This window comes from Ambystoma mexicanum, chromosome 6p (genome assembly GCF_040938575.1).
Source record: "Ambystoma mexicanum isolate Mex_15411 chromosome 6p, UKY_AmexF1_1, whole genome shotgun sequence".
In the NCBI taxonomy this organism is placed as follows: domain Eukaryota; kingdom Metazoa; phylum Chordata; class Amphibia; order Caudata; family Ambystomatidae; genus Ambystoma; species Ambystoma mexicanum.
The window spans coordinates 1,340,895,582-1,340,922,769 of record NC_090935.1 but is presented as its reverse complement, the minus strand read 5'-3'; the positions used below and the strand labels follow the sequence as shown (position 1 = coordinate 1,340,922,769).

At 52.0% G+C, this 27,188-nt stretch overlaps 1 protein-coding gene across 4 annotated transcripts in view; it reads right to left on the bottom strand.

The window, feature by feature from the left end:
- The window catches only part of JAK2 (Janus kinase 2), a 1,999,562-nt gene that overhangs the window by 432,404 nt on the left and 1,539,970 nt on the right, over nucleotides 1–27,188 (bottom strand). For all 4 annotated transcript variants that reach the window (XM_069626008.1, XM_069626007.1, XM_069626009.1 and 1 more), the window contains one exon: nucleotides 27,016–27,166. In XM_069626008.1, the coding sequence (XP_069482109.1) occupies nucleotides 27,016–27,166 (151 nt within the window). The remainder of the gene's footprint in view (nucleotides 1–27,015; nucleotides 27,167–27,188) is intronic.

Below are 27,188 nucleotides of genomic sequence, written 5' to 3'. Positions count from 1 at the left end.
AAAAACCAGTATCAGTTTCGTTTCTGATCTGTCTTTCGTAGTAATAACCAATCACTGGTCTCTGCGTCATACTGACCACAGCCAATGACTGCCCTCTACCTAAGCACCGCCTCTGGCAGCCATCTTCAGATTTGGAAGCACGTGAAGTGGCAGTATGACCAAGTGAAGAGCCGCAGAGGGGTAGGCGGGAGGGTTCGCATGTGAATCCATGCCAGACCCATGCTGGAGAACAACAGTTACAGGTAAGTAACTTGTTCCTTCTCCAGCATGGGGTCTGGCATGGATTCACATGCTCATGAATAAAGAATACATAGCAGTACACACATGCACAACCACGGGAGGTGGCAAAGGCTCAACATTAAGCATTGCATCAAACTCAACATTAAGCATCTTACCTCCCCACCAGGCTCACCTCAGGCGAACAGGTTGCGCAGCACTGCTTGGCCGACCCTGGACTCCTCCCTGGAATCCCGATCGACGCAGTAGAACTTCGTGAAGGTGTGCGTCGACCTCCACGTAGCAGTCCTGCATCTGTCCAGCAGGGGCACACCAGAAAGGAACGCCGTGGTAGCTGCGATCGCTCTGGTGGAATGGGCTCTCGGACGGCCAGGCAGCGGTCGGTTTGCCAACCGATGACAGTACATGATACAGCCGGAGAGCCATCTGGAAATGGAAGCCTTCGAGAGAGCCTTCCCCTGATTGACAGATCCGAAGTTCACAAAGAGTTGTGACGTCTTCCGAAAGCACTTCGTGCGGTCCACGTAGAACTTCAGCGCTCTAGCCACATCCAGCGAGTGCAAAGTTCTCTCAGCCGGCGACGAAGGCGACGGGAAGAATACAGGCAACACCAAGGGTTCGTTGAGGTGGAAGTCAGACGGCACCTTGGGCATGAAGGAGGGGTGCGTCCTGAGCACTACCCTCGTGTCGTGAAAAGTCAAGTACGGGGCCTTGCAGGAAAGGGCCTGGATCTCTCCCACCCGTTGTGCGGAGGTGATGGCCACAAGAAACGCTGTTTTCCACGACAGAAACTTCAACGTGGCCGAGTGCAGAGGCTCGAACGGAGGTCCCATGAGCTTGGTCAGCACCACGTTGAGCTCCCACGCCGGGGCCGGAGCCTTCACTGGCAGGAAAGATCTGAACAGTCCCTTCATGAACTCTTTCACCAGACGATGAGACCACAAGGACGTCCGCCCCGTGGTTCTGGTGTATCGGGAGATCGCAGCAAGATGAATCTTGATGGACGCGTGTGCCAGTACAGCTTTGGCCAGCGTCAGCAGGTACGGCAGTACTTGGGGAGCCGTAATCCGTAGAGGGTTAATCTTCTGTGCGTGGCACCAGACAGAGAACCTCTTCCATTTGTGTCCGTAGCATTTAAGAGTCGAGGACGCCCTGGCCTTTGCAAGAACCTCTCTGCAGTCGGCCGGTATGTCGTATCCTCCAAACTCTAGCGCTGCAGGAGCCAGGCCTGCAAGTTCAGCGATTTCGGGTCGTGGTGGAGGATGGCGCCTCCTTCCCTGGAGAGCAGATCCGCGTCCACCGGCAGCTTGATTGGCGGCGACGCTGACAAGTCCAGAAGGTCCGGGAACCATATCTGCCTCGGCCACGCAGGTGCGACGAGGATCATCCTGCACCGTGACCTCTTGAGCTGGTTGACGAGCCGGATTAGCAGTGGCAAAGGAGGGAACGCGTAGAGGAACAGGCCCTCCCAGGGGAACGAGAAAGCATCGCCCATGCTCCTCGCCTGGGGAAACCTGCTGGCGAACCTCCGGCACTTGGAGTTCGTCGCCGTCGCGAACAGGTCGATCTGGGGTGTGCCCCACCGTCGGAAGAGGCGATCCACTAGATCCTGCCGTAGTTCCCACTCGTGGCACGAGCGCAGCTCCCTGCTGAGTGAGTCGGCGATGGTGTTTTTTATCCCTGCCAGATGAAACGGCACCAGAAACATCCCTTGGGCGCCTGCCCAATGCCACAGGTCCTGCGCCTCCTTGGACAGTGCTGGGGACCTGGTTCCGCCCTGTTTCCTGATGTAAAACATGGTGGTGGTGTTGTCGGTGAAGATCCTCACCACCTTGCCCTTGAGGGACGGAAGGAAGGACCTGAGGGCCCAAAACACTGCACGGAGCTGCAGGACGTTGATATGTAAGGATTTCTCCGTCGGGAGCCAAAGGCCTCTTGCGTGCAGATTTTCAGTGTGCGCTCCCCACCCTTCCAGGGAGGCATCCGTGGTCACTGTCTCCTGGTGGGCTGGGGTCTGGAAGTCCATGCCCGCCGTCAGATGCGCGCGGGTGCCCCACCACCGGATCGCTCGTCGGAAACTCTCATCGAGTGTGATCCTTTCCTCGAAGCTGCCCGTCGTTTGGATCCAGCGCGCGTCCAGGAACTCCTGCAACGGGCGCATCCGGAGCCTGCACATGGGAATGAGGTAGATGCAGGAAGACATCATTCCGAGGAGGGACTTGGTGGACCTCACCTTGGCCGCGTCGGCCACCAACATTCGCTGCACCTTGCCCAGGATGGTCCTGGTCCTCTCCTCCGACGGGGAGGCCAGAAGGGACACTGTGTCGAGCCTCGCTCCCAGAAACAGAGCGTCTTGCGCGGGTACCAGGTGGGATTTGGCGTAGTTCACGGAGAATCCCAGGTCCGTGAGAAGTTGGACGGTCCTTGCCGTGTGAACCACGGTGAGCTCCCTTGTCTTGGCTCGGATGAGCCAGTCGTCCAGGTGGGGGTAGACGTGGATCCCTTCGCGGCGCAGCTGCGCCGCCACCGGTGCGAGGCACTTGGTGAACACCCTGGGTGCCGACCGTAGTCCGAAGGGGAGGGCTTTGAACTGGTAATGACGCCCTTGGACCACAAACCTGAGGAATTTTCGGTGCCCCTTCAGGGTGGGAATATGGAAGTAGGCATCCTCCAAATCCAACGACGACAGGAAGTCTCCTTCCTCCAGCTGACCCAGGACGTGCTGGAGGGTGACCATCCGGAACTTTTGCGCCTTGATGAACTTGTTCAGACGTCGCAGGTCCAGGATGGGGCGCCATCCCCCCGTCTTCTTCTTCACGAGGAAGTATCTCGAGTAAACTCCGGAGCCCCGAAGCCTCTTTGGGACGAGTTCGATGGCGCCCTTCCTGAGCATCGCCTTTACCTCCAGGAGAAGTTGAGGGACGTGAAGTTCTTTCCTGGCCACGGGGGGGACGCGCGGACACTTTTTTTGAAACTCGAGCGCGTGGCCCCAGGCCAAGGCGTCCAGCACCCAACGGTCGGTGGAGATGGACTCCCACACGCTGACGAAGCTCGCCAGCCGGCCTCCCACCGGGGTGCTTCGGTGGGGGCCCGACCCCACGGCCGGTTCAATCCTGCTTCGACGAGGCTTTGCCGCCTTGTCCTTGGCGACGACGGCGGGGTCCGCCAGACTTGCCTCGTCCTCTGTAGGCCTCCTGAGACGACGAGCGAGCCGCTTGACGGTAGGAGGAGAAACCGCCGCCGGAACCTTTGGAGGCGCCCTTGCCTCCGCTACTCCGAAAGGGCATCCGTCGTTGTTGCAGAACTCCAAGGGCCCGGGCCGTCTCGGTGTCCGCTTTAATGGCCTGAAGGGAATCGTCCACTGTTTTCCCAAACAGGTTGTTCCCATCGAAGGGCATGTCCAGGACTCTGGTCTGAACGTCTTGACGGAAGTCCGTAGCCTTGAGCCATCCACGCCGCCTAAGGCAAACGCCGTTGCCCAACTGGCGGAACCCAGTGTCGGCGATGTCCGCCGCAACGGTAATGGCGTGGTCCGAAGCCACCTCACCTTCCTGCAGGATCTCCAGGGCCTCTGCCCTCTTGTCGTCCGGCAAGAAGTCCAGCAGGGGAGCCAGTTTGTACCAGAGCTCCCTGTCGTATCGGGCCACGATAGCCAAGGCGTTGGCAGCTTTAATCGTCGTCGCTGCAGACGAGATGACTCTGCGTCCCATAGCGTCCAATTTCTTTCCCTCGCCGTCCGGTGGGGAAGTCGATGTGGAGGCCGCACCCCCCCCGCTTTTTTCCTGGCCGCCGCGGAGACGACGGAGTCTGGGGTAGGCTGCGCCCGGAGGCACAGGGGGGCCGTGTCCGGGACCCGGTACTTTTTCTCGTACCGGTCTCTTCTAGCTGGCGTCGTGGAAGGGTTCTTGAGGAGGGTGAGGCCCTCATCCCAAATGTCGTCCAATAGAGGCACTGAGAGGACCGTCTTCCTCTTGGCCTTGCGCCGCTGATAAAGGAAACCTTCCTTCTTCTTCTCCTCAGGGCAGAGTTGGAAAAGCTCGGATGCCCTGGCGATCATGGAGTGGAACGATCCAATCTCGTCGGGCGGAGAAGCCCTGGTGGGAGGCGACGACGGTACATCCTCGTCGTATACCTCGTCGTCCGTACCCGTCGCTGCCGTGTCAGTCCCCGTATCATCCCCTCGGGTGGACGGGGAGGAGGGCTGGAAGGGGTGCGACGGCTGAAAAGGAGGAGGAGGGTGGATCCTTCTTTTCTTGATAGGGGGAACCCAGAAGGTCCCGGTTCTGGGTCCCCCGACCGATAGGTTCCGTCGGCAACGGTAGTCTCGTCCTTATCTCTGAGCATAAGGACTGTATAGCCAACAAAATGGCAGCCGAGCTATCTCGCGGCGCTGGTAGAGGGGAATCCGACGGGTGATCAGGGGCCCCGTCGGTACCCTCGACGATGTCGTCGTCACCTGCGTCGGGATCCATCCCGACGGGCCGGTCTTCTTCCACGCCGAGGCCGTGGCTTAAGACTTCGACCAGCTCCTCCTCCGAGGTTGAGGCCGAATCTACGACGACGCCCTGCCCCCCCCTTTTTCTTCCCCACGGGGGATTTCACGGGGGTCCTATCGATGGGCACAAAAGAGGACTCCCTCCGAGGTGGCAGGGAGACTCTGAGCCCCGAGGTCGCCACCACTGGTGTAGCCTCCACAGGCTGAGCCAGGGCCGCCGCGACAGTTTCGATAGAGGGCTTGGCCGGATGGATTAAGGCCTTCACCACCTTTGCGCTCACCGCCTTATCCTGGAGGGGGGGACACTGCCTCGCTCCCCCTCCGCCTTCGAGCTCGACCGGGGCCTCTCCAGGAGCTTCGCCGGGTGATCGGCCTTCCTCTTACCCGACCCAGAGCGTTGGCTCGTGGTTGATGGTGCCGGGGAGGGTGCGCCCAGCCTGGCGCCCGTAGAGCCCGACCGTTCGGCGCTCCCGTTGCCAGCGGACTCGCGGTGCTTGGCCTTATGTTGGACCCCCGTCGCCAGGGCGTCCTCAAAGGTCTTAGAAGACCGCTCGGATTTCTTCCTCTTCTTCTCGCCGGACGGGCTCTTCCCTTCCAGCCAGTTGGCGAGACGTTGATGGCGGTCCTTCATGGTCCGTTCCGACATGTTGCCGCAAAACGCACAGTCCTTCTCCACGTGCGTCTTGTCCTCATGTAGGCAGTAAAGACAAAAAGAGTGTTCGTCCTCCTTGAAGACGTTCTGCAGCTGGCATCCAGGGCAGACCCTGAATAGCTTTCCGGGCGTCGAGCTTCCCTTCTCCTGGGCCATGACCGGGCCTGAGAAACTTCTGGAGTCCTCCAAAAGCGTAGCTCGACGAAATCTTCACCCTTGAGGGGCGTAGACGAATCCGACACGGGTCCCCGTTGATCGGATGGAGAGTCGGTGGAGCTTGAGGCTCTTTTGACCGAAAAAACAGTTTTTTAGAAAAAACGTGAAAAAATAGCACTAACGCTCGAGAGCAATAGCACGAGGATCCCAACACATGAACGTGCGGTAAAAATCTGAAGATGGCTGCCAGAAGCGGTGCTTAGGTAGAGGGCAGTCATTGGCTGTGGTCAGTATGACGCAGAGACCAGTGATTGGTTATTACTACGAAAGACAGATCAGAAACGAAACTGATACTGGTTTTTTCTTTACCGAGGATTCCCAGCCTGACGACGGGGAATATTCATGAGCATGTGAATCCATGCCAGACCCCATGCTGGAGAAGGGGATTGATCTCCTTCTAGTCCGCCAGTGACAGAACCTAGTCCATTTACTCTTGTACTGGCTCCTGGTAGCCTTGCTCCTAGCGCCCTGAATGATATCCAGATTAGCCTGAGACCGGCTCAGGTGTTTCAGTGTGACCTACTCAGGAACCATGCTGCAAGGGCTGATTTATTTGGAGCGGGGTGGACGACCCTGCCCCACTGCTGCGAAAGAAGGTGAGCTGGGTCAGCGGCAGGTGAATGGGGGGCCTGTCCGAAAGGCTGAGACGCTCAGAGAACCATGGCCTGGTCGGCGACCAAAGAGCCATCAGAATGACACGGAGGTGACATGATTCCCTTATCTTGCAGATCACCCTGTGGACCAGGGGTGTGGGAGGGAATGCATAAGCTGTCATGCTGTTCCATTGCATCTGGAATGCGTCACCCAGGGATCTGGGGCACAGCCCCTGCCAGGACGCGAACTGCTGGCACTTCCTGTTGGCCCAGGAGGCGAAGAGATCCACCCGAGTATGCCCCCATCTGCTGAAGATCCTGAGCAGGACCCAGTCATTCAATTGCCATTCGTAATTATCCACTTCCAGTCTGCTGAGCCTGTCCGCTTCCAGGTTGGCCTCCCCCGGAAGGTGGATGACCATCAGGTAGATGTTGTTCTCCAGGGCCCATTCCCACATGGTGACCTCTAGGCTGTACAGCGGAAGGGACCTGGTGCCACGCTGCTTGTTGACATAGTACATGCTGGTGGAGTTGTCCGTTCAGATGAGGATGACCTTGTCCCTGATGAGCAGGAGGAAAGCTTTGAGAGCTAGCCAGATAGCCTTCAGCTCCAGCCAGTTGATATGAGACTCCTGCTCCTGCAGGGACCAGACTACATGGACACCAACTGTCCAGGGCGGCCCCCCAACCTTCCAGGGAGGAATAGGTGCTGATGGTGACCTGAGGGGCCGACTGCCGGAAGGGCTTGCCCGTCCTCAGGTTGCCGTCCCTGGACCACCATGTGAGGTCTGGGTGGAGAGAAGAAGGAATGCTGACAAGCTCATCTTGGGAGTCCTGCTCCTGATTCCATGAGGCTGCGAAGTGCAGCTGCAATATCCTCATCATGAGTTTTGTATGTGGTATGGCCAGTAGACCTGATGCCATGATACCCAAAAAATGCTGGTACCACCAGGCCGAGGTCACCTCTCGGCTGAGGAAGTGACACGTGGCCCCCTTGATGGCCTTGATCTTGTCCTCCGAGGGGAAAACTCTCTCGGAGCTCGTGTCCCAGATGAGGCCCAGAAAGGTCAGGTTCTGAGAAGGCTGCAGCTGAGACTTCTTGAGGTTGATAGAAAATCCCAGCTCTTGGAGAGTGCTCATAAGTGCAGAGGAAGAGTGATGCACCGCCTCCGGAGATCTCGCCCTGACAAGCCAGTCATCCAGGTAGGGTAGACGTGGTGGCCCTGAGCCCTGAGGAAGACCGACACTGCATTCATTAGTCTGGTAAACACCCTGGGGGCTCAGTTGAGGCCGAAGGGTAGAACCTTGTATTGGAAATGGCAGCTCATGATCCTGAACCGCAGAAAGGATCAATGAGGCTGCCAAATAGGGACGCGTAGATAAGCGTCCTTTAGATCTAGGGAGCACATCCAGTCTCCCCTGCACAGTGTCTCAGCTATGAGTGCTGGCATAACCATCTTGAATTTCTGAAGAGGGGGGTGGAGGTTGAGGGTGGAGATGTCCAACAACTCTCAGGCCAGCATGGTTCTTCTTTTGTATGGCGAAAATCCTGGAGTATAAGCCCAAGCCTCTTGACTTCTTCCACTGCCTGGCTCTCGAGGTGCGACCGAATTTTCGCCAACAGAGTAGCTGTCCCAATCTGTAGGAGTGGAGGGGAGGAGGCAAGAGAGCAAAGAATCGGTAGACAAGAACCCCATGGACACTACGAATAGGATCCAGGTGTCCGCGAACTTCTGACACCAAAACTGTGCGTGAAGGGCAAGCCTGCCCCCCCACCGGAGACACATGGACCTGACGGGGCGCATCATGCCTTCTTTCCCTCTAAGGATTTTGCGGAGGAGGGGAACTGAAAGAAGCCCTATTGATGTTTGCACCGGTGCTGACTCGGAGAGCGGTTAGGCTGTCTAGACCTCTGTTCTTGGAAGCCCCAGAACCCACCGAACACCCGCCCCTTATCGGAGCGTTGATTCGTCTGGGTGTACGCCTTGGGCATGACCTTCGTAAGGATAGATGGAAGTTTGGGAACTGTTTTTCATCTAGCTCCTCATCGGTGGTGGAGTGAAAGAGGTCATCAGCCTCGAATGGAAGGTCCAATATGCGTTCCTGGACGTATGGGTTGAATTTAGCAGCCCAAAGCCAGGAAGTCGTCCTCATGTCCGTTGCGATGCATATGGCCTGGCCAGAGTTGTCAATGTGGGCCACAGTGGACTCCATGATGTCTTGTGCCCCCAATTTAGTCTCTGCCAGTCCCGCCTTGAAACATGCCTGGCTCTGCACTGGAAGTTCTAGAAGGAAGTCGGCTATTTCCTGACAAAGCCGCTGGTTAACGGTTGCCAGCATGGCATCCGCGTTGGATTGACGGAGGTGCAGTGAGGCGTAGGAATAAAGCTTCTTTCCGTAAGCTTCCAAGATCATCTCCTCCTTGCCTAACCGTGCCGAGGACGAGGTGGCCGAGCAACTGAGGCTTTGAGTAGAGTGCCGCTGCAGCTATCACCGAGGAATGCGGTTGTGGGTGTGCCAAAAGCAAAAGTGAATCCCCCTCCATTTGCCTCGACTTGGCATCGAGGAGCCGATTGACAGACTGGGCCGAGTGGGGTTTAAGCCACCCCTTTTTGGCCAAGGCGACAACATCCTTCTGCATCGGGATCCCTGTTCTAGCCACGGGGCGTAGAGTGAGGACCTCGGCAAGGACCCTCTGCCTCCGGTTCAACCTCGGGTTGAGGAAGCCGCAAGTAGTCTGGCAAACCTGGGAGCCGTTCATGGCAGGCCTTGGCTGATGATGGGTGAGTGCTGGGCGCCGAGGGCTCGGTGTAGGGACTGGAGCCGGAGGCTGATGTGGAACCACCTGAACTGTGGGAGGCAGGGGCGCCAGAATCTAAGGAGCTGGTAAGGGTAGCAGGGGCTGCACAGGGGACAGCGGCGCTAGAGCCAAGAGTAGGAATGACTATAGGCGCAGACAAAGGGGCCGGAGTGAGCATGTCCCTGATCACATCCAGAAGGATGGGGTGGCAGGTAATGTTGACGGGTTTGCGGGCGGCTACTGAGGCCGGTGCATACTCTGTCTAGCCGGTTGTGGGGTAAACCTGTCCTGCAATGCTGATGGATAAGCTGTAGGCCACGTACCTGGTTGACACCAGTCTCACCTTGTAACTTGTTCTCCCACCTGCTCCACTCCAGGGGGCGGTATCGGATGAGCAGCCATTTTGTCGAGCTGCATGCCACGTGCCAAAGCTGTGGTGCTTGGCTCACTGGGCCCGGCCTCCTCCAAGACTCTTGGCAGTGGAGAATGAGACCTACACTGCACCGCAGGACGGGGCCTGGTAGGTGTGTTGCCCTCGGCAGTATCGTTGGTAGTGCTGCGTGCAGGCGCCCCCTCGGACATCTGGCCGGTACTAGGGCGTAGCCCCTCTGGTGTACACCCGGTAAAAGAACCTTGCGGTCCCTCAGCACTATCTCCGGAAGGATCGAATGACCCCTCGGCCTGGCAGCCGGCAGCTGTAATAGCCTTGTTACCAGTGCTGGTGCGAGAACATGAAGGTTCCTCCCGCTCGGTTGCTTCTTTGGGAAGGAGTCGCCCTTGTGGGGTGCGAAGGAGAAAAGCGGCCCTACCTTGGGCCTTGACTTATGTCTGACAAAGACCTTCACGTCCTCTGGAGGAGACTTCTCGAAGAGCTCCCACCACCGAGCTAGCCTGTTCTTCAGAGCATGCGTGTAAGCGCATTGCACGCGGTACAACCCTCCCAGCTGTGGTCTGGGCCAAGGCAGAGGTGGCAAAGAGCGTGGGGGTCGGACATAGGGATGAGGCCCTCGCAGGCTGGACACCCGCTGAAGCCCGCTGACGTTGACATGCGCCGGGGAGGACCTGATTAATAAAACGAAGACAAAAATACAGAAGAAAGTATCCGGGAAAGAGCACGTGGTATTACAAGGCCGAAGTGTCACGAGTGTTGGGAACCAGCGTATTATCCTCCAAATCTGATAAATCAATGTCCACCTCCTCTTTCTCCTCACCTGTCTCTTCCGGAACGGGGTTTCGTCTGAAGGTCTTGGTCTGGGGCTTCTTCTTCTTTGTGATGAGGTACGGCCGTCCGCGGGAAGAAGCCACCCTGATCCCCTGATAAACAGGGAAGCAGCCGGCCCCCTTCCCGCAGAAACCAAGCTGAGAGGAAAAAAGCAGCCGCTTAAAAAAACCTCTCTACGGATGTAGTTGGTACCAATGCTGAGCAGGAAGAGATGACTGTGAGCCCGGGAATGCAGGAAAAACCGGAGCAGGATAATCAAGGTAAGTTTTTCTCGGTGCAGCAGTAGGCTGGAGAATCCGGTGAAGCTGATACTGAACAAGGAGCAGTGCGAGAGACCGGAGTGGAGAAACCGCCAAGAACCAGGAACGGGAGAAAGGAAGGAGAGGAGAGAAGTAGAGCGAAAGGATACCGCGATAGAGGTCGCGGTGAATGGCAACAGGAGTAAGGTAAGGGAAACAAAGTAGCACGGCAACAAGGTACAGGAAACAAAGTTGCAACGCACAGAGCCCAGGGGAGGGCGTGGTTAAATACAGGAACAAGAGAAAAAGACTAGACCGTCAAACCAGGAAGTGAAGAGAAAAAACACGGAACATTCTAATGGCGCCGCCAACGCCAAGCCTTCCATAACCGCCAGCGACCACCAAAAGACGGCGGCATGACACGAAGCCAAACCTAGGAGCACTGGTGAAATTGGCCCGTTCCCGTCGACGCAGAAAAGGCGACTGGGGAGTGTTGCCGGTGGGCGGAGTCAGGGGAGCGCATGCCACCAGGGCTACACCCCGACGCACTTCTAAATTTAAAGGGGAAGAATTTTTTTCTGGTGAAAAAGGCTCAGTGTCCTGTCCCTAGCAAGGGACGGCGATAGCTTATGGAGGAAAGGGGACGGGACATAGCAGTATGTCTTGACCAAGCGTTTACTGATGGGTTCATGTATAATAGTCTTATAAATTCTATGAAATGATCCCCTAGTTGCATCCGGCAGAGAACTGCAAAGAGGAACTGCCAAGAAACATTGACGAAAGCTTTTTCTGTGTCAAGCGAGGCCTCTACAGTCCTGGCCTTGGGGTTTATTTGGGACATAATTAAGAAAAGTCTACGAAGATTAAGCACTGCAGAGCGCTCAGGGATAAATTCAGATGGGTCTGGATGTACCAACGCCGATATGCATGGCGGAAGGCAGACGAATAAGATTTTAGCGAACATTTTTTGTCAGTATTGATCAATGATAATGGTCTATACGAGGCTATTTCAGACGCAGGTCTGGTAGGTTTTAGTAGTACCGTAATTACGACCTCCGTGAGCCTGGGGGGTAATTGACCAACTTGCAGAGACTCTTCCCACACCTTCATCAAATTTGGTGCTAGGATCTGTCGAAGTTTCTTATACAGTTCAATTCCTATCCCATCCGGACTTGGGGCCTTCCCGGATGAAAGGGCCATTACTGCAGCTGTAATTTCTTCAAGTGTGAGCGGCCGGTTGCGTATTGATTGGGTCTCTGGAGGGAGGGATGGGAGAGAAATCTTGTCTAAATAGCATGATAAGTTAGCATCGGTGCACTCATCAGCATTAGCATATAAGGTTTTATAGTATCTGTGGAATTCGCTGTTAATCTCTTCATGTTTAGTTAGTATGTTGCCTGTCTGCCCTTTAATCCCACTGATGTTTTGTATCTCTTTTTCTCCCCGGATCATGCCTGCTAGGAAGCGGCCTGGTCTAGCTGCTTCCCCATATCGCCGTGCTTGGGTGGACTGATTCATCAGGTGCACCTCTCTATCAGCCAGGCATCTACATTTCAGCAAGTTCCCTTTAATAAGCCTGAGGAGTGCTCCGTTATGTTTAATGCTGTATTCATTTTCTAGTTGCCTCAAGTCGATTTCTATCATTCCTAGTTCTCTTCTAATTTCTTTTAGGCTTCCAATAGTCATTGAAATCATCTCTCCGCTCGTCCATATCTTCAATGTGTCCCAGACAGTAGAGTAATGGGGTACAGAGCCTTTGTTTCTTTGGAAAAAGCCCTCAATCCCATCCAACAGTGTTTCAAAGAATATTGCATCGAGTAGGCATGAGGGTGGCATTCTCCAAGGCAGGCGGGGGACACCAGGACCTTCCCATAGTATCAACAGTGAGACCAGAAATGGTTCTAGTATAGATAATGTACTCCTGCACCCGCGGCATCAGTCCCACAGACAACAACCAGTAATCAATCCTAAACTGTGCATCAAGGACAGACGAATAATGAGTATATTCACGTGCATCAGGGTTACGCTCACTCCATGCATCCACCAATTCCATTTGCTGCATAATTTGCCTTACCATGTGACCTGTGTTTGTTAGGTTGCACTGGGTATCTCGCGAACAGTCCATTACACAATCCAGGATTGTATTAAAGTTACCTCCCCAGATAATTGAGGAGTGGTGTCCTCCAAGTAGGAACGCCATTATCTGCCAATAAAACTTAGGGTCATTGTGATTGGGGCCATATGTGTTGACTAACAGTATATCTACACCAGAGATCTTCCCTGTAAAATCACATACCTCCCCTGCGGGTCTAAACGCCACCTATTTTCCTGAAAGCACAATGAACGATGTATCAGAGTCCTCACCACACTGGCCTGAGTTGACTAATCAGTATAGCCCTGTTGGTTCCCCCAACGGGATGCCAATCCCTTAAGTGCCCCTTGGCCATGGGTTTCCTGTAGCATTACTACCTTAGGGCCATGGCGGTTTATATCCGCTAGTACTTTCCTTCTCTTAATAGGGTTGTTCAGCCCACGGGCATTCCATGTTAGGGAGGAGATCTTGTCACCAATAGTGTCCCATTTGTTTCACATAATGAACATGTCTCACATGTATATATTGCAGGGATTCTATTCCCATGTTTACTAGGCAACGCGTCTGCACTTCTTTTAACACAACTTCACATGCTTTCGACTCCCCGACATTTGATAATCATATCCAACATCAACCCCAACTTGACAGACATCGTCCCGGCTCCCTCATCATTACCCCCAACTTGCCGATGTAGCCCAAAATAAACTTTGGGAATTTCCGTGGATGCACTGAGAACAGTGGTTGTAATTGTACAGCTGGTTGCAGTATGGGCAACCAGTCCCAGTTATACCAGTATTGCACAGCAATGTGTATACTTATGGCAGGAGGGCTTAGGTCATTGTCAGTGCTTGTCAGGAGTCGACTACAGCATCCACCTCAATGTTGTGTGGTCGAGGGCTACGGTTCCGATCATGGTCTCGCCTCGGGAGTGGGATTGATGCTTCCACATCCGGTGGCCTCAGATGGATTCTCAAAGAAGTGCGCACAGCGTCCATGTTGGATCCTTAGCTTGGCCAGGAACATTAGGGAATATAGGACCCGTCTGATTCGTAATAGCTTCTTGACTGGGTCATATGATTTCCGTAGGGCCTGCACATAAACTGCAATGTCCAGGGAAATATGGACATAGTGCAGCGTGCCTTGCTCCCTGGACATTCGCAATGTAAGATCTCGGTCTTGGTAATTAAGCAATCTTGCTAGGATGGTACGGGGAGGAGCCTCTGGTTTAGGGACAGGAGCCAGTACAAGATGAGCATGTTCCACCAAGAATTGAGGGGAGAACTTTGTGGGATCGAACAGTGTTTTTATCAAGTCTTCTATTAATGTTTCCATAGATCCTTTGCATGCCACTTCGGGTATTCCCATTATACGAATATTATTTCGCTTCAAGAGCAACTCCAGGTCATCAAATTATTTATTGCAGTTTTTGTTGACCTGCAACTTCAACTGTGTTATATCCCGGTCATGTCTGTCGACCTTGTCTTTTTGTTTCGGCAATGCTTGTTTAGGTCTCATTTATGCAGCCACTTTCTTCCTCCAGTTCGGATTTTAGTGAGCTGATGGTGGAGACAATGTCATCTAGCTTCATATTCACTGCCATAAAGCCGCTTTGCATTGCCGTTAGTAGATGGTCTTCGCAGGTATCTCCGGAGGTTGAGGCATGCTCATTATTGGTTACCGGACCTGCAGATCCTGAGGCCTTGGCGGGGGTGTTGGTGAGCGAGTCCATGGGCCTCTGCTTTTCCCCTTCAGCCCTTTTTGTCATGTTTTCCACTTTTATCATTGCTGTGATTGGCACCCTGGGATCTCATCTGCCAATAAGATCCGGTATCCGGTCTATAGAGGTGTCAGGATTGGGTGGATAGCGTTGTTGGGGATCTGCAATTGGGAAAGTTGCCCAATGCGCTGATCATGCACTTCCACCCCAGGCTACCACCACAGGCTTGAGAGCTGAGGATTCGGGACAGCACCTTCTGTGGCCAGAAAGGATTGAGCGCAATTGTGGCATCTACACTTGGGCCAGGAGAGTCAGCCGCTGGATATTCACCTTATGTAGATTGTTTAGATCATGGACTTGTGTCCAAGGGGTGACCAGAGTCATGTAGTTACATTTTTCACAGCATTGTGGTCAGCGCAGTTCGAATTTGTGCACGTGTCTACCAGTCTTTCTTCGTGCGGCACTGTGGCATCTAGGCACTAGGCGGGTGTGTCCCATGATCCACCCTACTGGAGAAGTTGTCCTGGTCAATTAGTGTCAGTATGTGTGGCTCAGTAGGATTAAGGGTAGCAGTCTCTGGGGCGACCCGGGGCGGGGGGGTGGGCATTTCAGGGTAGTGGCAGCAATGTACAACAACGCTGCACTCCCAACTAGCCCTGCAGGACTATACTATAGACCACAATGTGTTGCGGCGCAGGCCTTTCCCCACCGCGCTCCGGATAGAAGGTTAATTGTATTGATGCCGCAAGGGTCTCGGTAATTGCTAATCCAGTCTGTGAGGACAGCATGTATATCTCCGTGGGGTTAACGGTTGCAGTCGTCGCAGGCGTCTCGAGGCACCATTGATGAGGGTGAAAGCCAGACCGTATTCTCCCAAGGTCGCTCTCCGGCACCCGGTCGAGCCTCACGTGGGTTTGCCAGGTGTTTAGCAGTGCATTAAACGTTGATGTGCTATGGGCAGCGAAACTGTCAGCGGAAGGTAATGGTGTTGTTGATATCTGATATAGCCTGAGGGTTTTCCCTGGGTTGCTCTGTCTCATGAGGTGCCGGTCGCGCATACTTAGCTGTGCGCCTTCACCGAGCGGGTGTGTGTAGGCGTCGGAAGGTCTTTCAGGCTTATCACGTTGTGCCCAGATGATGGTACATTGCTAGTGGTATGGCGGTTCAGGCTCCAGCCTCCTGCCCAGCTTACCGTTTTAGGTGCCAAGTGTTTTCAGCCAGCTCTAAAAGCCAGGTTGCGCAGCTCGCTACTTCAGCGCACCTGGAAATACTGACCGTACTCCGCTCCTCCTCTCACTGCCTCCTTCTTCCACGATGCACAGCTCAGCCCTCAGAGTGCGGTTCTGCCTGATCTTTGAGCCGCAGGTTCCTCAATCTGTCCACTGTGTAAGGAGACCACCCAGAGGTGATCTTGTGGTATAAAACAGGATTTATGCCTAAACAGGATTTTATGGAACCAGAGTTTTCAACTCAAGCCACTATCGCAGCTGCTCAGTAGCGCCCCCGTGCAATTCCTTTTCTTCTGGGAGCCAGAGGCATCTGTCATATGAATGTCTTGTGTGGGCCCCCAACCCTCTACAGAGGTGACTTGACTGTCACCTGATACGCAGGGATGTGAAAGGGGGCACCCTATGAGGAATGCAGGGGAATTGACCAACTTCACAGGGCCTGACGGAATGCCCGATTGAGGGCGATCTTGTCGTTCCATGCACCGGTTACTTGCTGCCATCTGGCCTCCAGAAACTCTTGAAGGGGTCTTGTGTAGTCTCCAAAGGGGAACCAGGTGGATGCAGGAGGATATCACCCCCAGCAGGGACTTGATGGACCAGACTGTTGCATCGGAAGCTGTAGATAGCTGTTGTACCTTTCCCAGGATGGCTTTCAGTCTCTCTTCCAAAGGCACCGCTAGACACTAGAGCATGAGGAGGCGGGATGCCAGGAATAGCACGTTCTGAGATGCGCTTCGCAGGATTCATGATAATTTATCGAGAGTCCCAGAAAAGTTTAGGTGTGGATGGTCTCTGCGATATGGTGGATTGCCAGCACGTGAGAGTGGGATCTAATCAGCCAATCGTCCAGGCAAGGATAGACGCAGATTCCCTTGCAACTCCGGTGCGCTGCCACTGTAGCCAAACATTTGGTGAACACCCACAGGCCAACTTGAGGCCGAACAGCAGGGCTTTGAACGGGTAATGTCTTTCCTGAACGAAAGAACGCAGGAACTTCCAGTGTTTTATGAATGGGGATGTGGAAGTAAGCATCCTGCAAGTCGAGGATCGCCAAGAAATCTACACCTTCCAGTTGGTCGAACACATGCTGCAAGGTGACCATCCTGAATTTTGGCGAATTAAGTAATTTGTTGAGGGGTTGCAAGTCTAGAATAGTTTTCCACCCTCCTGACTTCTTTCCTACCAGAAGGTTTGAGTACACTCTGGAGCCGCTGAGGGACTGGCTCTGTTGCCCCTTTGTTTAGCAGGGCTGTTCTTGTCCTGAAACAGGAGGAATGTGAGGGCAATTATCCTGCAATTCCAGAGTGACCCTGCTGAAGGATATCAAGCACCCATTTGTTTGTGGAGATGTTGCGCCACTGGTCAACAAATGATGATAACGGGCCTCCCACTTAAAAGCAGAAGTGTGGTCGCAGGCCCTGGGTCAGGCTTGATTTGGTGTCTGCGATATGGATGCTGGAGCACAGCAACACTGGTGGCCACTTCTGTAGGCCTGGGAATGTCCCCTATATGCCTCCTGGGCAGTCGAACAGGAGGGCTGGTGAAAGGGTTAGGTGAACCCTTTGGAGGGCCGCAAGACTTTCTCTTTAGAGGAGTGAAAGAAAGGCCTACTCTGCTGGAGAATGCCCAATGGACGTGCCATCTCAGTGTCCAATTTAATGGCCTGCAGGCTGTCGTCAACTGTCTTCCCAAAAAGGTGATCACCATCAAATGGTATGTCTACCACCTTTGTCTGTACATCCGTGCAGAAGTTGGTGGCCGTGAGCCAACCTTGGCGGCAGAGGCCCACTCCTTTGCGCATCTTCCAAAAAACTGTATCTACGATTTCCAGGGCGACGGCAATCACATGGTCGGAGGCTACCCCTCCCTCGTGGAACAATGCTAGGGCCTCGGCCTTCTTGTCCTCTGGGAGGAAGTCGAGGATGGGTCCCAACTTATACCAAAGGTCTCAGTCAAACCTTGAGAGAATGGCTAATGGCTTTGTGGCTTTGATAGTAAACACTGCTGTTGTGATGATGCGCTAACCAGTCGCATCCAGCTTCTTACCTTCCTGATCAGGAGGAGCCACAGAAGAGGAAGATGGGTTAGAGGACCTTTATCTAGCCACAGCAGAGACCGAGTCTGGTGATGGTTGCGATCTGAGGCCCTTCTGGGCTGTGTCCGGGACCCAGACTTCTTCTCCAAACTATCCCTTTTTGTTGGAGTCTTCATGACCAACAGGTAATCTTCTCAGATGTAATCCAGAAGGGGAACTGAAACAATAGTCCTCTTTGTGGACTCCCACCACTTGAAAAGGAAACCTTCCCTTTTATTCTCCTCAGGAATAACGTTGAACAGCTTCACCACCTGTGAGATCATTGAATGAAACAAACCAATCTCTTCTGGTGGAGAATCCCCAGAGGGCACCTCGATTTCAGGAGGTTCCCCATCTGCAGGAACGTAGCCATCAAACTCATCAGTCCCCTGTGTATCCAAGGTCGTGACAATATCAGTATCTGTCTGTGCTGCCTCGTCCACCACTGGAGGAGGTGCAACTGGAATTTGTCGAGGAGTAGCCGGGGCTGGCTGAAACCACAGGGCTTGGGAAGGCATTGAAGGGCTTGTTGATGGAGCAGGTATGGGTGAAGCCAGTAGACACTGCTGGATTTCTGACACCAGCATGTAGAGAGTAGCCACAATGTCCACTGAAATATTCCTTGAAGCTGCAGGAGCCCATACTGGTCCATGAAGTGAAGGGCTAAAAGGCCAAGATGGCTGGTGAGATGGTTGTGCCCCCTGTCGAGGCACTGCCAAAATGTCATCAGGCTCCCCCTGGCCACCCTCTTGGTCAGAGTAAAAACCCTATAGTAGGACCTTAGTCCTCCTCAGAAGGACTGAAGGAGTGTATTCATGGAACTGGGAATGACACTCTGGGAGTCCCCAAAGGAGACCGGGTGAAGAAGAGCGCAGCTGTCAATAAAATGGTGAGGGCATGCTGGGGGGTGTCATTTGTGGCTGCAGCAACCTGATTTCTGCCAACAAACTGTTGCGTTGCAGCAATCTGGGGCTGAGCAACACATTTCCTAAGAGGCTTTGGGCAAGAAAGCATGCGCGCACAGCCTCGCGTCTACCCACTTAAGGCCGTTGTCCGCCAGTGCCAGGTGTGGATTATTGAAGATTAGAGCACGGGCATAAGCTGCAACCACGTAGCAGGAAGACTCCTTGATGCCTGTTCCCTGAAAGATACAGCAAGCAGAAAACAACGAGGGCCATGCGGCGGTGACTACCGGATAGGCGTTCTGCTCAACGTGACATCCAGCTTCATCCGGAATGCCTCAAGGGGCCCCCGGACCCAAGAGAAGTACAAATGCTGTACATTGTTCATGTCAGAATGCATGTGTGTCCATTAACACAACGCATGTGTGGTGGCACTCAGTTGAACTATTTAAAACTCTACTTTGGGTAACGTGCATCTATTTGGGGCATGTTCTGAATGTCTGCAGCAAGTGAACAATAGGAAAACTGGACAGTACAAGAAACTCAATGTGAGCTAAGTTCGTTTGTGTTCCATTTCATGCTTTGCCAAAAGGCCATGAGTAATGTGAATTCATGTGGGGAAACCACAAATGTTTGCTTGTTTCATTATGCAATCATGTTCTAGTTTTTGTCTGCTTCAAGTCCATTGTCATATGTTTTGCATGACTCATAGTTCTAGGGAGCTACTACCAGTTGCTGATGGGAATGAATAGCAAGTTCATCTTTAGAAAAAAAGAATAATGCTTTGTAGGATTAGCACTGAAAGTGATATGTGTTCATGATGTATGTTACATGTGTAGGAGTTCAGGTGTATGTTACAGTTAGGCAGGTATTCCTTGATAGGAGAAGGTCAGGTAGTAGGAATATATGGGGTAAGGTGTTAAGGTGTGTTTCTTCCTGAACTCCCCTTACCTATTCAATCTCATCACCCTAACCCTCATTCCTTCTACCTAGCCACAACCTCTCCCTAATCCTTCTAACCCCCCCACTGGCTGCCCCGTGGTTACCTTTACTACTAAAATCCAGGAACCCGTGCCAACCACAGTGAGAGGGTCGATTCCATTCGGCTTCTGTGGTTTGGGAGAAGGTGTCAATACCCTTCCCTTTTCCATTTTGACAGCAGCCTTTGTGGATCTAGGGAGAAAAGCAAGGGATGGAGGCATCTCTGTCCAAATTCAAGCCACTCGGAAAGGAGACGACCAGGTAATGGAGGCATCGTTGACTGGGCCATTGTCAGCACGTCCACTCTAGGAGGGGCAATTGTTACGGAAATAGTGACTGGATAAGCTACTCAGCGGGATTGAAGTCGCTGATGGGGTAACGCCCTTTGTAGGTGAGGTTGACTGTGAAGCTGCTGATGTGTCCCTTGATGGGGACCCTGTTGACAAGGTCTTATGCTTTATTTATATTTATTTTATTGATCAATTTATATTGTGCACCCGGTACCCAAAGGCTTAAGGGTGCAGACATAAAACAGGGGACAAACATGAAAATTAATTCCTAAGCAGTTGAAAGCTGGCCGTTAGCCATCAGTATCTAGGAAAAAAAGAAAAGACGTCTTTAATTTCTTCTTGGCAGCTGGCGTTGGTGATGTCCTCGCAGGCGTAACCTGGTCGCTCGACTACAGACTATCCGTTGACATGGAGAGTGACAACAGGTGTCTCTCAGGCGTGGGCTCCACAGCCGCATTGACCGTCGCTGAAGTCGTCGTCGAAGCGTGAAGGGACTTAGCCTTTGGTGGAGTCTTCTTCCCCTGGGAACTGTCCTCAAAGGATCTCGACCTCTTCAAGTCAGAAGGAGCACACTCTTTGGGTCTGCCGACCCTGGAAGAGGCATGACTGCGCACAGAGCCTAAGTCAGAGGCTTTCCCTTTGTGAGAAGCCAGGAATGAGATGCGGACACAAAGCTCATGGTTTTGGCTATAAATATTTATTCAAAATAAAAGGGTGGTTGGAAAATGCTTCACTGCCCCTATTCTGGGAGGTGTTTCCCTACCTCAACCAAAACTAAGGGTCTGTCCGATGTCAAGATGTCCAAAGCAAAAATGCTTTTCTGGCCCTCACATTTTAAACGTAACTCTAAGGTGAAAAGGGTTATGTCTTTGGCCTTAAAAGAGCACAACTGTTAAAGTTCAAAAGGAAAGGGGTAACCCCAACACATAAGTTCCCAATCGATAAAGTTTATTTATTTGAATTCCAATATATCGCGCCACACGGCAGCAGGCCCCAGGGCGCACACAGAACAATACAAAATGAACAAAATAAAAACAGTAATAATAATCCAAATTGGATAATCAATGGTAACCGGCATGGGTGCTGGGGGCGGATTCAGCCAGGTGTTTATTCAGGTGGGTGATTAAATAACAGTGTCTTCAGACCTTTTTGGAAATCCATTGTCGTATTGGTAGTTCTGAGAATTAATCGAAGTGACTTCCAAGCAGCTGGGGCTCTCACCTCAAAGCTGAGGCCACCAGCTTTAGACAGTCTGAAGCAGGGTTGTACCAATCTAAGTTGGTTGCTAGATCTTAGAACTCACGATGGAGCGTAATGCTTGAGGCGAGCAGAAAGATAGTCATGAGTCGGGGTGAACATCTTATGGGTCACTATATGCTTGACGGGAAGCCAAAGTAAATCTTGTCTTGCCACTGTAACATGTGCACGCTTGGACATGCCAGTAATGGCTCACTCTTCCTCAATATCCCTCTTTCTGATGGGGCTGCCGGAGCGGCTTCAGCTTTCCCCTCCACCTGACCTTCTCTCCACTCTGTGCACTACGATCCTGGACACCCTGGAAGGTAAGCCCTCTACCATTGGGCCACTCCAAGATGCGCGCGAGGACGCTCGAAAATGAACATTTATGCAAATAATATTTTATGCACAGGCTTGTGCTACATCTGTAAATTGCAGACTCTGTGAGCCAGAAATCGCTCCGTTTCGTTTTACTCTGCTGTCTTTTGTGCTCCGTTTTGATGTGGAGCTGCCATTCCAAGATGGCCACTCGTTTTTACCCTGCACTGGAGTGCTGGGCCTGGTGCTGCTGGGGGGCATTGATTGGCTGGAGCATGTAACATCAGGGCCAATGGGAAGGCCGACAGGCTTGGCCGGCCCTCCTCACAAGGCCCACTCCTAAGGCCCTGTCTACCGCTGTCCACCGCGGTACGCCGGATCGCCGGCCCATGCAAGTGTTTGTCTACCCCCGTGAGTATCTGTGTGCCCCCCCTGCCCCCCGAGAGTTTCTGTGTGCCCCCCTGCCCCCGAGAGTTTCTGTGTGCCCCCATCCCCCCCGAGAGTTTGTGTGCCCCCCCTGCCTCCCCCTGCGTGCCCCCTGCCCCCTGTGAGTATCTGTGTGCCCCCCCAGCCCCCTGACCCCTGTTAGTATCTGTGTGCCCCCCCACTCCCCCCCTGCCCCCGTGAGTATCTGTGTGCCCCCCTGCCCCCCGAGAGTTTGTGTGCCCCCCCTGCCTCCCCCTGCTCCCCCCTGTGTGCCCCCCTGCGAGTATCTGTGTGCCCCCCCACCCCCCCTGCCCCCTGACCCCTGTTAGTATCTGTGTGCCCCCCCTGCCCCCCTGCGAGTATCTGTGTGCCCCCCCACCCCCCCTGCCCCCTGTTAGTATCTGTGTGCCCCCCCCTGCCCCCCGTGAGTATCTGTGTGCCCCCCCTGACCCCTGTTAGTATCTGTGTGCCCCCCCACTGCCCCCCTGTGATTATCTGTGTGCCCCCCCTGCCCCCCCTACCCCTGTTAGTATCTGTGTGCCCCCCCACTGCCCCCCCTGCCCCCCTGTGAGTATCTGTGTGCCCCCCCTGCCCCCCGTGAGTACCTGTGTGCCCCCCCTGCCCCCTGTGAGTATCTGTGTGCCCCCCCACTGCCCCCTCTGCACCCCGTGAGTATGTGTGCCCCCCCCCGTCAGTGTCTGTTGTGCCCCCCTGCCCCCCCAGAGATTCTGTTTGCCCCCCCGTGAGTCTATGTGTGCCCTCACCCTGCTTGCCCCCCCTCTTGCTCTGTGCTCCACCCCCCTCCTCATTTCCATCCTCTTCAACTTCCCTCCTACTCCCCCCTCCTTTTTCTCCCCCCTCTTAGACTTCCCCCTCCTAGCACTTACTCCTAACATCTGTTCCGTGACTCTTGATAGCAGCTTGTCTGTCTCCCCCCTTTTTTGTTCTCCGCCTCCCCACTCCCCTACTTTTCAATTTGTCATTGACTTTTTGCTCAGTAGCGTGTCTTGTTCTCCTTCCCCCCCTCCATCCACTTGCCCCCTCCCCCACCCCGCCTCTTGTTACCACCTGCACTGCGTAAATTGTCGTCAGACTTAGTAATGTTACTGCTTGCTCTGTTTTCCTTCCTTTCCATCACCTCTTGCCTTACTTTTTCTATGCACTTGCACTATCAGAAATGTCGACAGGCCTATTATGATAGTTATTTTCACATTCTGTATTGTTTCAAGGACTTTTGCTGAATGTAACTGTATTTTTCCTATGTCCCCTCCCTCCTTGAAGCACTTTGAAACACATTGTGTATAGGCGCTATACAAATAAACTATCATATCATATCAATGGCATGAATTGTGCCATTCTAGGTTACCTGGAGAAAAGACAGAATAGTCTGAGAACAGTCACTCGGAAGGCTCTTACAGTAATCCAAGCGCAAATTTATAAGGACAGTGGCATGGATGGCAATATTCTCATAGGACACAAAAGGTTGGATATTACCAAGCAATTTATCAACAAGGCCACATGAACTTCAGACCTGCTCTGCATGCTGCCCCATTGTTAAATCAGACTCAAGAGTAACGCCAAGGCTTTTCACTTTTTTTGCCACAGGAATGACTAGATTGAGAATAGTAAAACTCTCATACTCCGGGGATAGGGATTTGAGTTTTGGAGCAGAAGCCACAATAAGAAGTTTGGTTTTAAATGTATTTAATGCCAGAGAATTAATGGCCATCCATTCATAGATGGCATTGTAGATCTTATTGATACGCTAAATCCATAGCACATTCTCCAGAGAGTTTCATGACGACCTGAGTGTCGTCAGCATAATTGGTATACTGGACACCCAGATCGTCCAACAATCTCAAGAGAGAAATGATGTAAACATTAAAAAGAAATGGTGAGATGCACGACCCCTGGGGCACCCCACAAGTAATGGGGGGCCCAGAGTGTGCATTCTCACTAGTGAGTCTGGCAAGTCGACAGAAAATCAAGAAAAAATTGAGACGATTTCTCACAAAAATGGGCATAAAAGTTATCAAACTTTCAAGGCGCGAAACACGAGGACTCCCAACATGAAAACCTGCAGTCAAAATTTGAAGTTGGCCACCAGAGGGACGAATGTCATTGGCTGGGGGGCACGATGACCATAGGCTATAGAAGTGACCAGCAGTTTTGACTTTAAAGCTACCTGCTTTATTACTACTGAGGATTCCCAGCCTGGGGACGGGAATATTCATGCACATGTGAATCCATGTAAAACCCCACGCTGGAGAACTAAAGTTAGAAATTGAAAGACAACTATAAACAACAAAACTGTCAGAGAACAATAAAGTGCCACCACAAAAGTCAAAAAAGTACATAAAAAATAACTATATCAGCACTGTAAACTTAAATATAATTAGAGCATTAGCCAAACAGCATAAAATAAGTCTTGCTACTTACAACAGATGGAGTAACATGCTTGCATCATAGAAGGCACAGGTACATTTTTAAGAGTTGAAGACCACATTCCACATAAATGCATAAAACAAGAAATTGTTCATGCTCTTGTAGCAGGTAATGTCTGATGCTGCTTTGTTAGCCTTGGTTGCGGACTTCATCTTTGAGCCACAAAACGACAACCCCTATGAGTGGACGGATCCCTCTATGTTACCTGGGCCTTCAAACACAAATTTGGAAGACCTCTACAGACTTTGAATACAATGGACAGAATGTAAAAGTTAAAAATTAATTATATCTGCAGCCTACTTCAATGTACCTTAAGCATTACACAGAAAGCCAGAAAATACAGGTATAACTTACCAATTTACCACAGAAATGACCAGGCATTTATAAAGTCTTTTTTTTAAACAATCATAGATATTCCTTAGCTGGATATTTATGACTTCCATTGTCTACATCTACAGGCAGCGTTTGTTTCACTTTATTTGGCACCATCTGCATGCTTTTTGTTTGTGAATCGCATTTGGGCTGTGTGGGCCATGTCCCTGATGAGCCTAAAGCATGGTGGCCATCTGCTACCACATGCGAGTGTTGCGCTCCTCCTCCGGCTGGCGCTATTTTTGGCCAGCCCTCCATCTAAGGACCAATCACGGAAGCCGGTAGGCGTAGAAACCGCCCCCCATCACTAGGCCCCTGTCTGTGCCTGTCCGTGCATGGCCGGTCTGGTTAGGGCCCCCTCTTCATCTCTCTCCCCACCCAGAACTTCCCTGCTATACAGTTGGTCATGGGGTTGTTGGGAGTCCACCCTTTCCCAGCCAGGATTAATGGCACACCTACAGTCTTCCCTGTGAGTAGCCAACACATCTCTCCATGCATCACCGAGACTTTGATCTGTAGCCACTGTTAGCGCATGTGATATTTTAGAGTGCCTGTCGAATCAAGGTATTTTCTGCTGCCATTTTTCAGTCCCTGCTTGTGTACAGTGTTGCTTCCCCCTGCACCTACGCTCACCCCTTTTCTCTCCTTCTCTGTCTTTTGCACTCATTTTTGTTCTTGTACATCTTGCCCCACACCACCGCTCTCCCCTCTCTCCTTCATGTTTAGCTCTTACATTTTGTAAAGACCGTCATGCATGTGCAATAGTCCTGTCATATGTTGGAACAGTATTGTATTCCTCCTGTATTATGTTGCACCTCTAAAACACATTGCACTTGCCCATTCTGAATGTTCCAATGCTTAGTAAGAATGTTAACCCCTGTAGCCTTCGCCCTCCCTGCATTGGAGCGCTTTGAAATGTTTGAGTGTATGGGCGCTATATAAATGACCAATAAATAAAATAAAAATAAAAGGTAAAAAAAGGTGGTGCTACATAAGGGTCACACAGAATGTGAAACAATTTTCCATTCGTCCAGCAGAAATTCAGGGAGAATTGTGTTCACTTAATTAGCAATAAGGATCCATATCAGACTATGGGGATTTTGGAGCAGTCATGTTGCTATGGGCTTGTCTTGTCTCAGAAAACCCTTGGTAGCCACCCTAATCTAATCCTAGAACACACTGGCTCCTTTGCACGTCATAGCCCAGCATGGAAAGGTACACCTTTACAACATACCCAGCATGCAATGGGGAGATGCTTTTGTTAAGAAGTCGAGCCCTGTGACCATAAGTTGTAAATTAGTCCATCTCTTTTGGATGTTTGCCCTTCTGTTTGAAAGAAAGGATAAAGGTGGGCACTACCAAAATTAAGATAATCATATTGAATGGGTAAATCAATTCTATATATAGGGTAAATGAAGCATCTGGAGCAGACCGGTAAACAAAAAGACAAATACTGTGGCTTTTAATATGTACAGACTCAATAAAGAGTACGTATGTTTTCAGGGTTTCTGTTTAAAACCTAGGAGAATGGAGGAATGCTGGCAGTTTTTGCAAATGTCATTCAGGCTCAGAAAAACAAATTCTCATTCCTTACAGTGCAGGATAAATGTTTTTGAGCACCTTTCCTATAGAAGTAGGCTAATAGCGCAAAGGCTTTGGTGACATGCTGCATCTACATGACCATTAGCACCCTGGGTGGGGGGGCCAGCCAGCCAATCGGGTTGCTCGGTCTGAATCCCACGATCCAAGCCGGTGCTCCAAGCAGGCTGTAGTCTGCTCTCCCATCCAGCCATCTTCCCCAGACCTCTACTCCCGTCTGGTCATGGTTCGTTACCTCCCAACTCCGCTAACCCACTTGCCTGATTCCTTTGGCCGAGAGTACGTCTGGTTAATTCACAGAAAATGACATTGCTGTCAGCACCCCTGGCTTCCAGATTAAAAGCTTGGGGTGCTACTAGTAATAAGAGCCTTGCCAACGGAATGGATGCTAACAGCACTGGGACCCATCGTTAAGTATCTTAGGTCCCGGGGCGTAACCACCCGAACTGACCACCCGGCTCGGGTCATATTGCTTAAGTATGCCATAGTATGTATGTACACACACCTTCACCTAAGCTTTTGCCTGGATACTCTAAACTTAGGGCCCTACTATGTACACAAGTTGGCATTAGCCCTACTGGTCCTTCCAATAGAAGGCAGACCCTGGAGGCATTGCTGAAGAGCATGACGCTTCCTCTCCTCCAGTTCTTCCTGAAAAAACTGGAACACATTGGGGTCAGGGTGGAAACCAGTAAAGATCTGTGTATGCTTGCTCATTTACAAAACTCCAGTGTAATCTGCCACAAATAGATGTTCATTTAAAATGAAGTTTTGGATTGAGCTGGATGGTTTCACTTTTGTACAAATGTTATAAATAATTACATTTTTGGCCATTATTGGCTGCATGCACGTTAAGATTTCAACAGCTTTAGTGTCCTACCAGGTGTGAATAAACTGTTGAGGTCACGTATCACAGCCCTGAAGGGTGGTCTGAAATCCGGTTCATAATCCATGCAGTTGTTTATTAAATTAGCCAATTCAATCCATTTGGGTGCAGGAAGCTGATGCCGGTCTTCGTAAAACTGTAGTTTCTTTTGCAAAAGACATAATGCA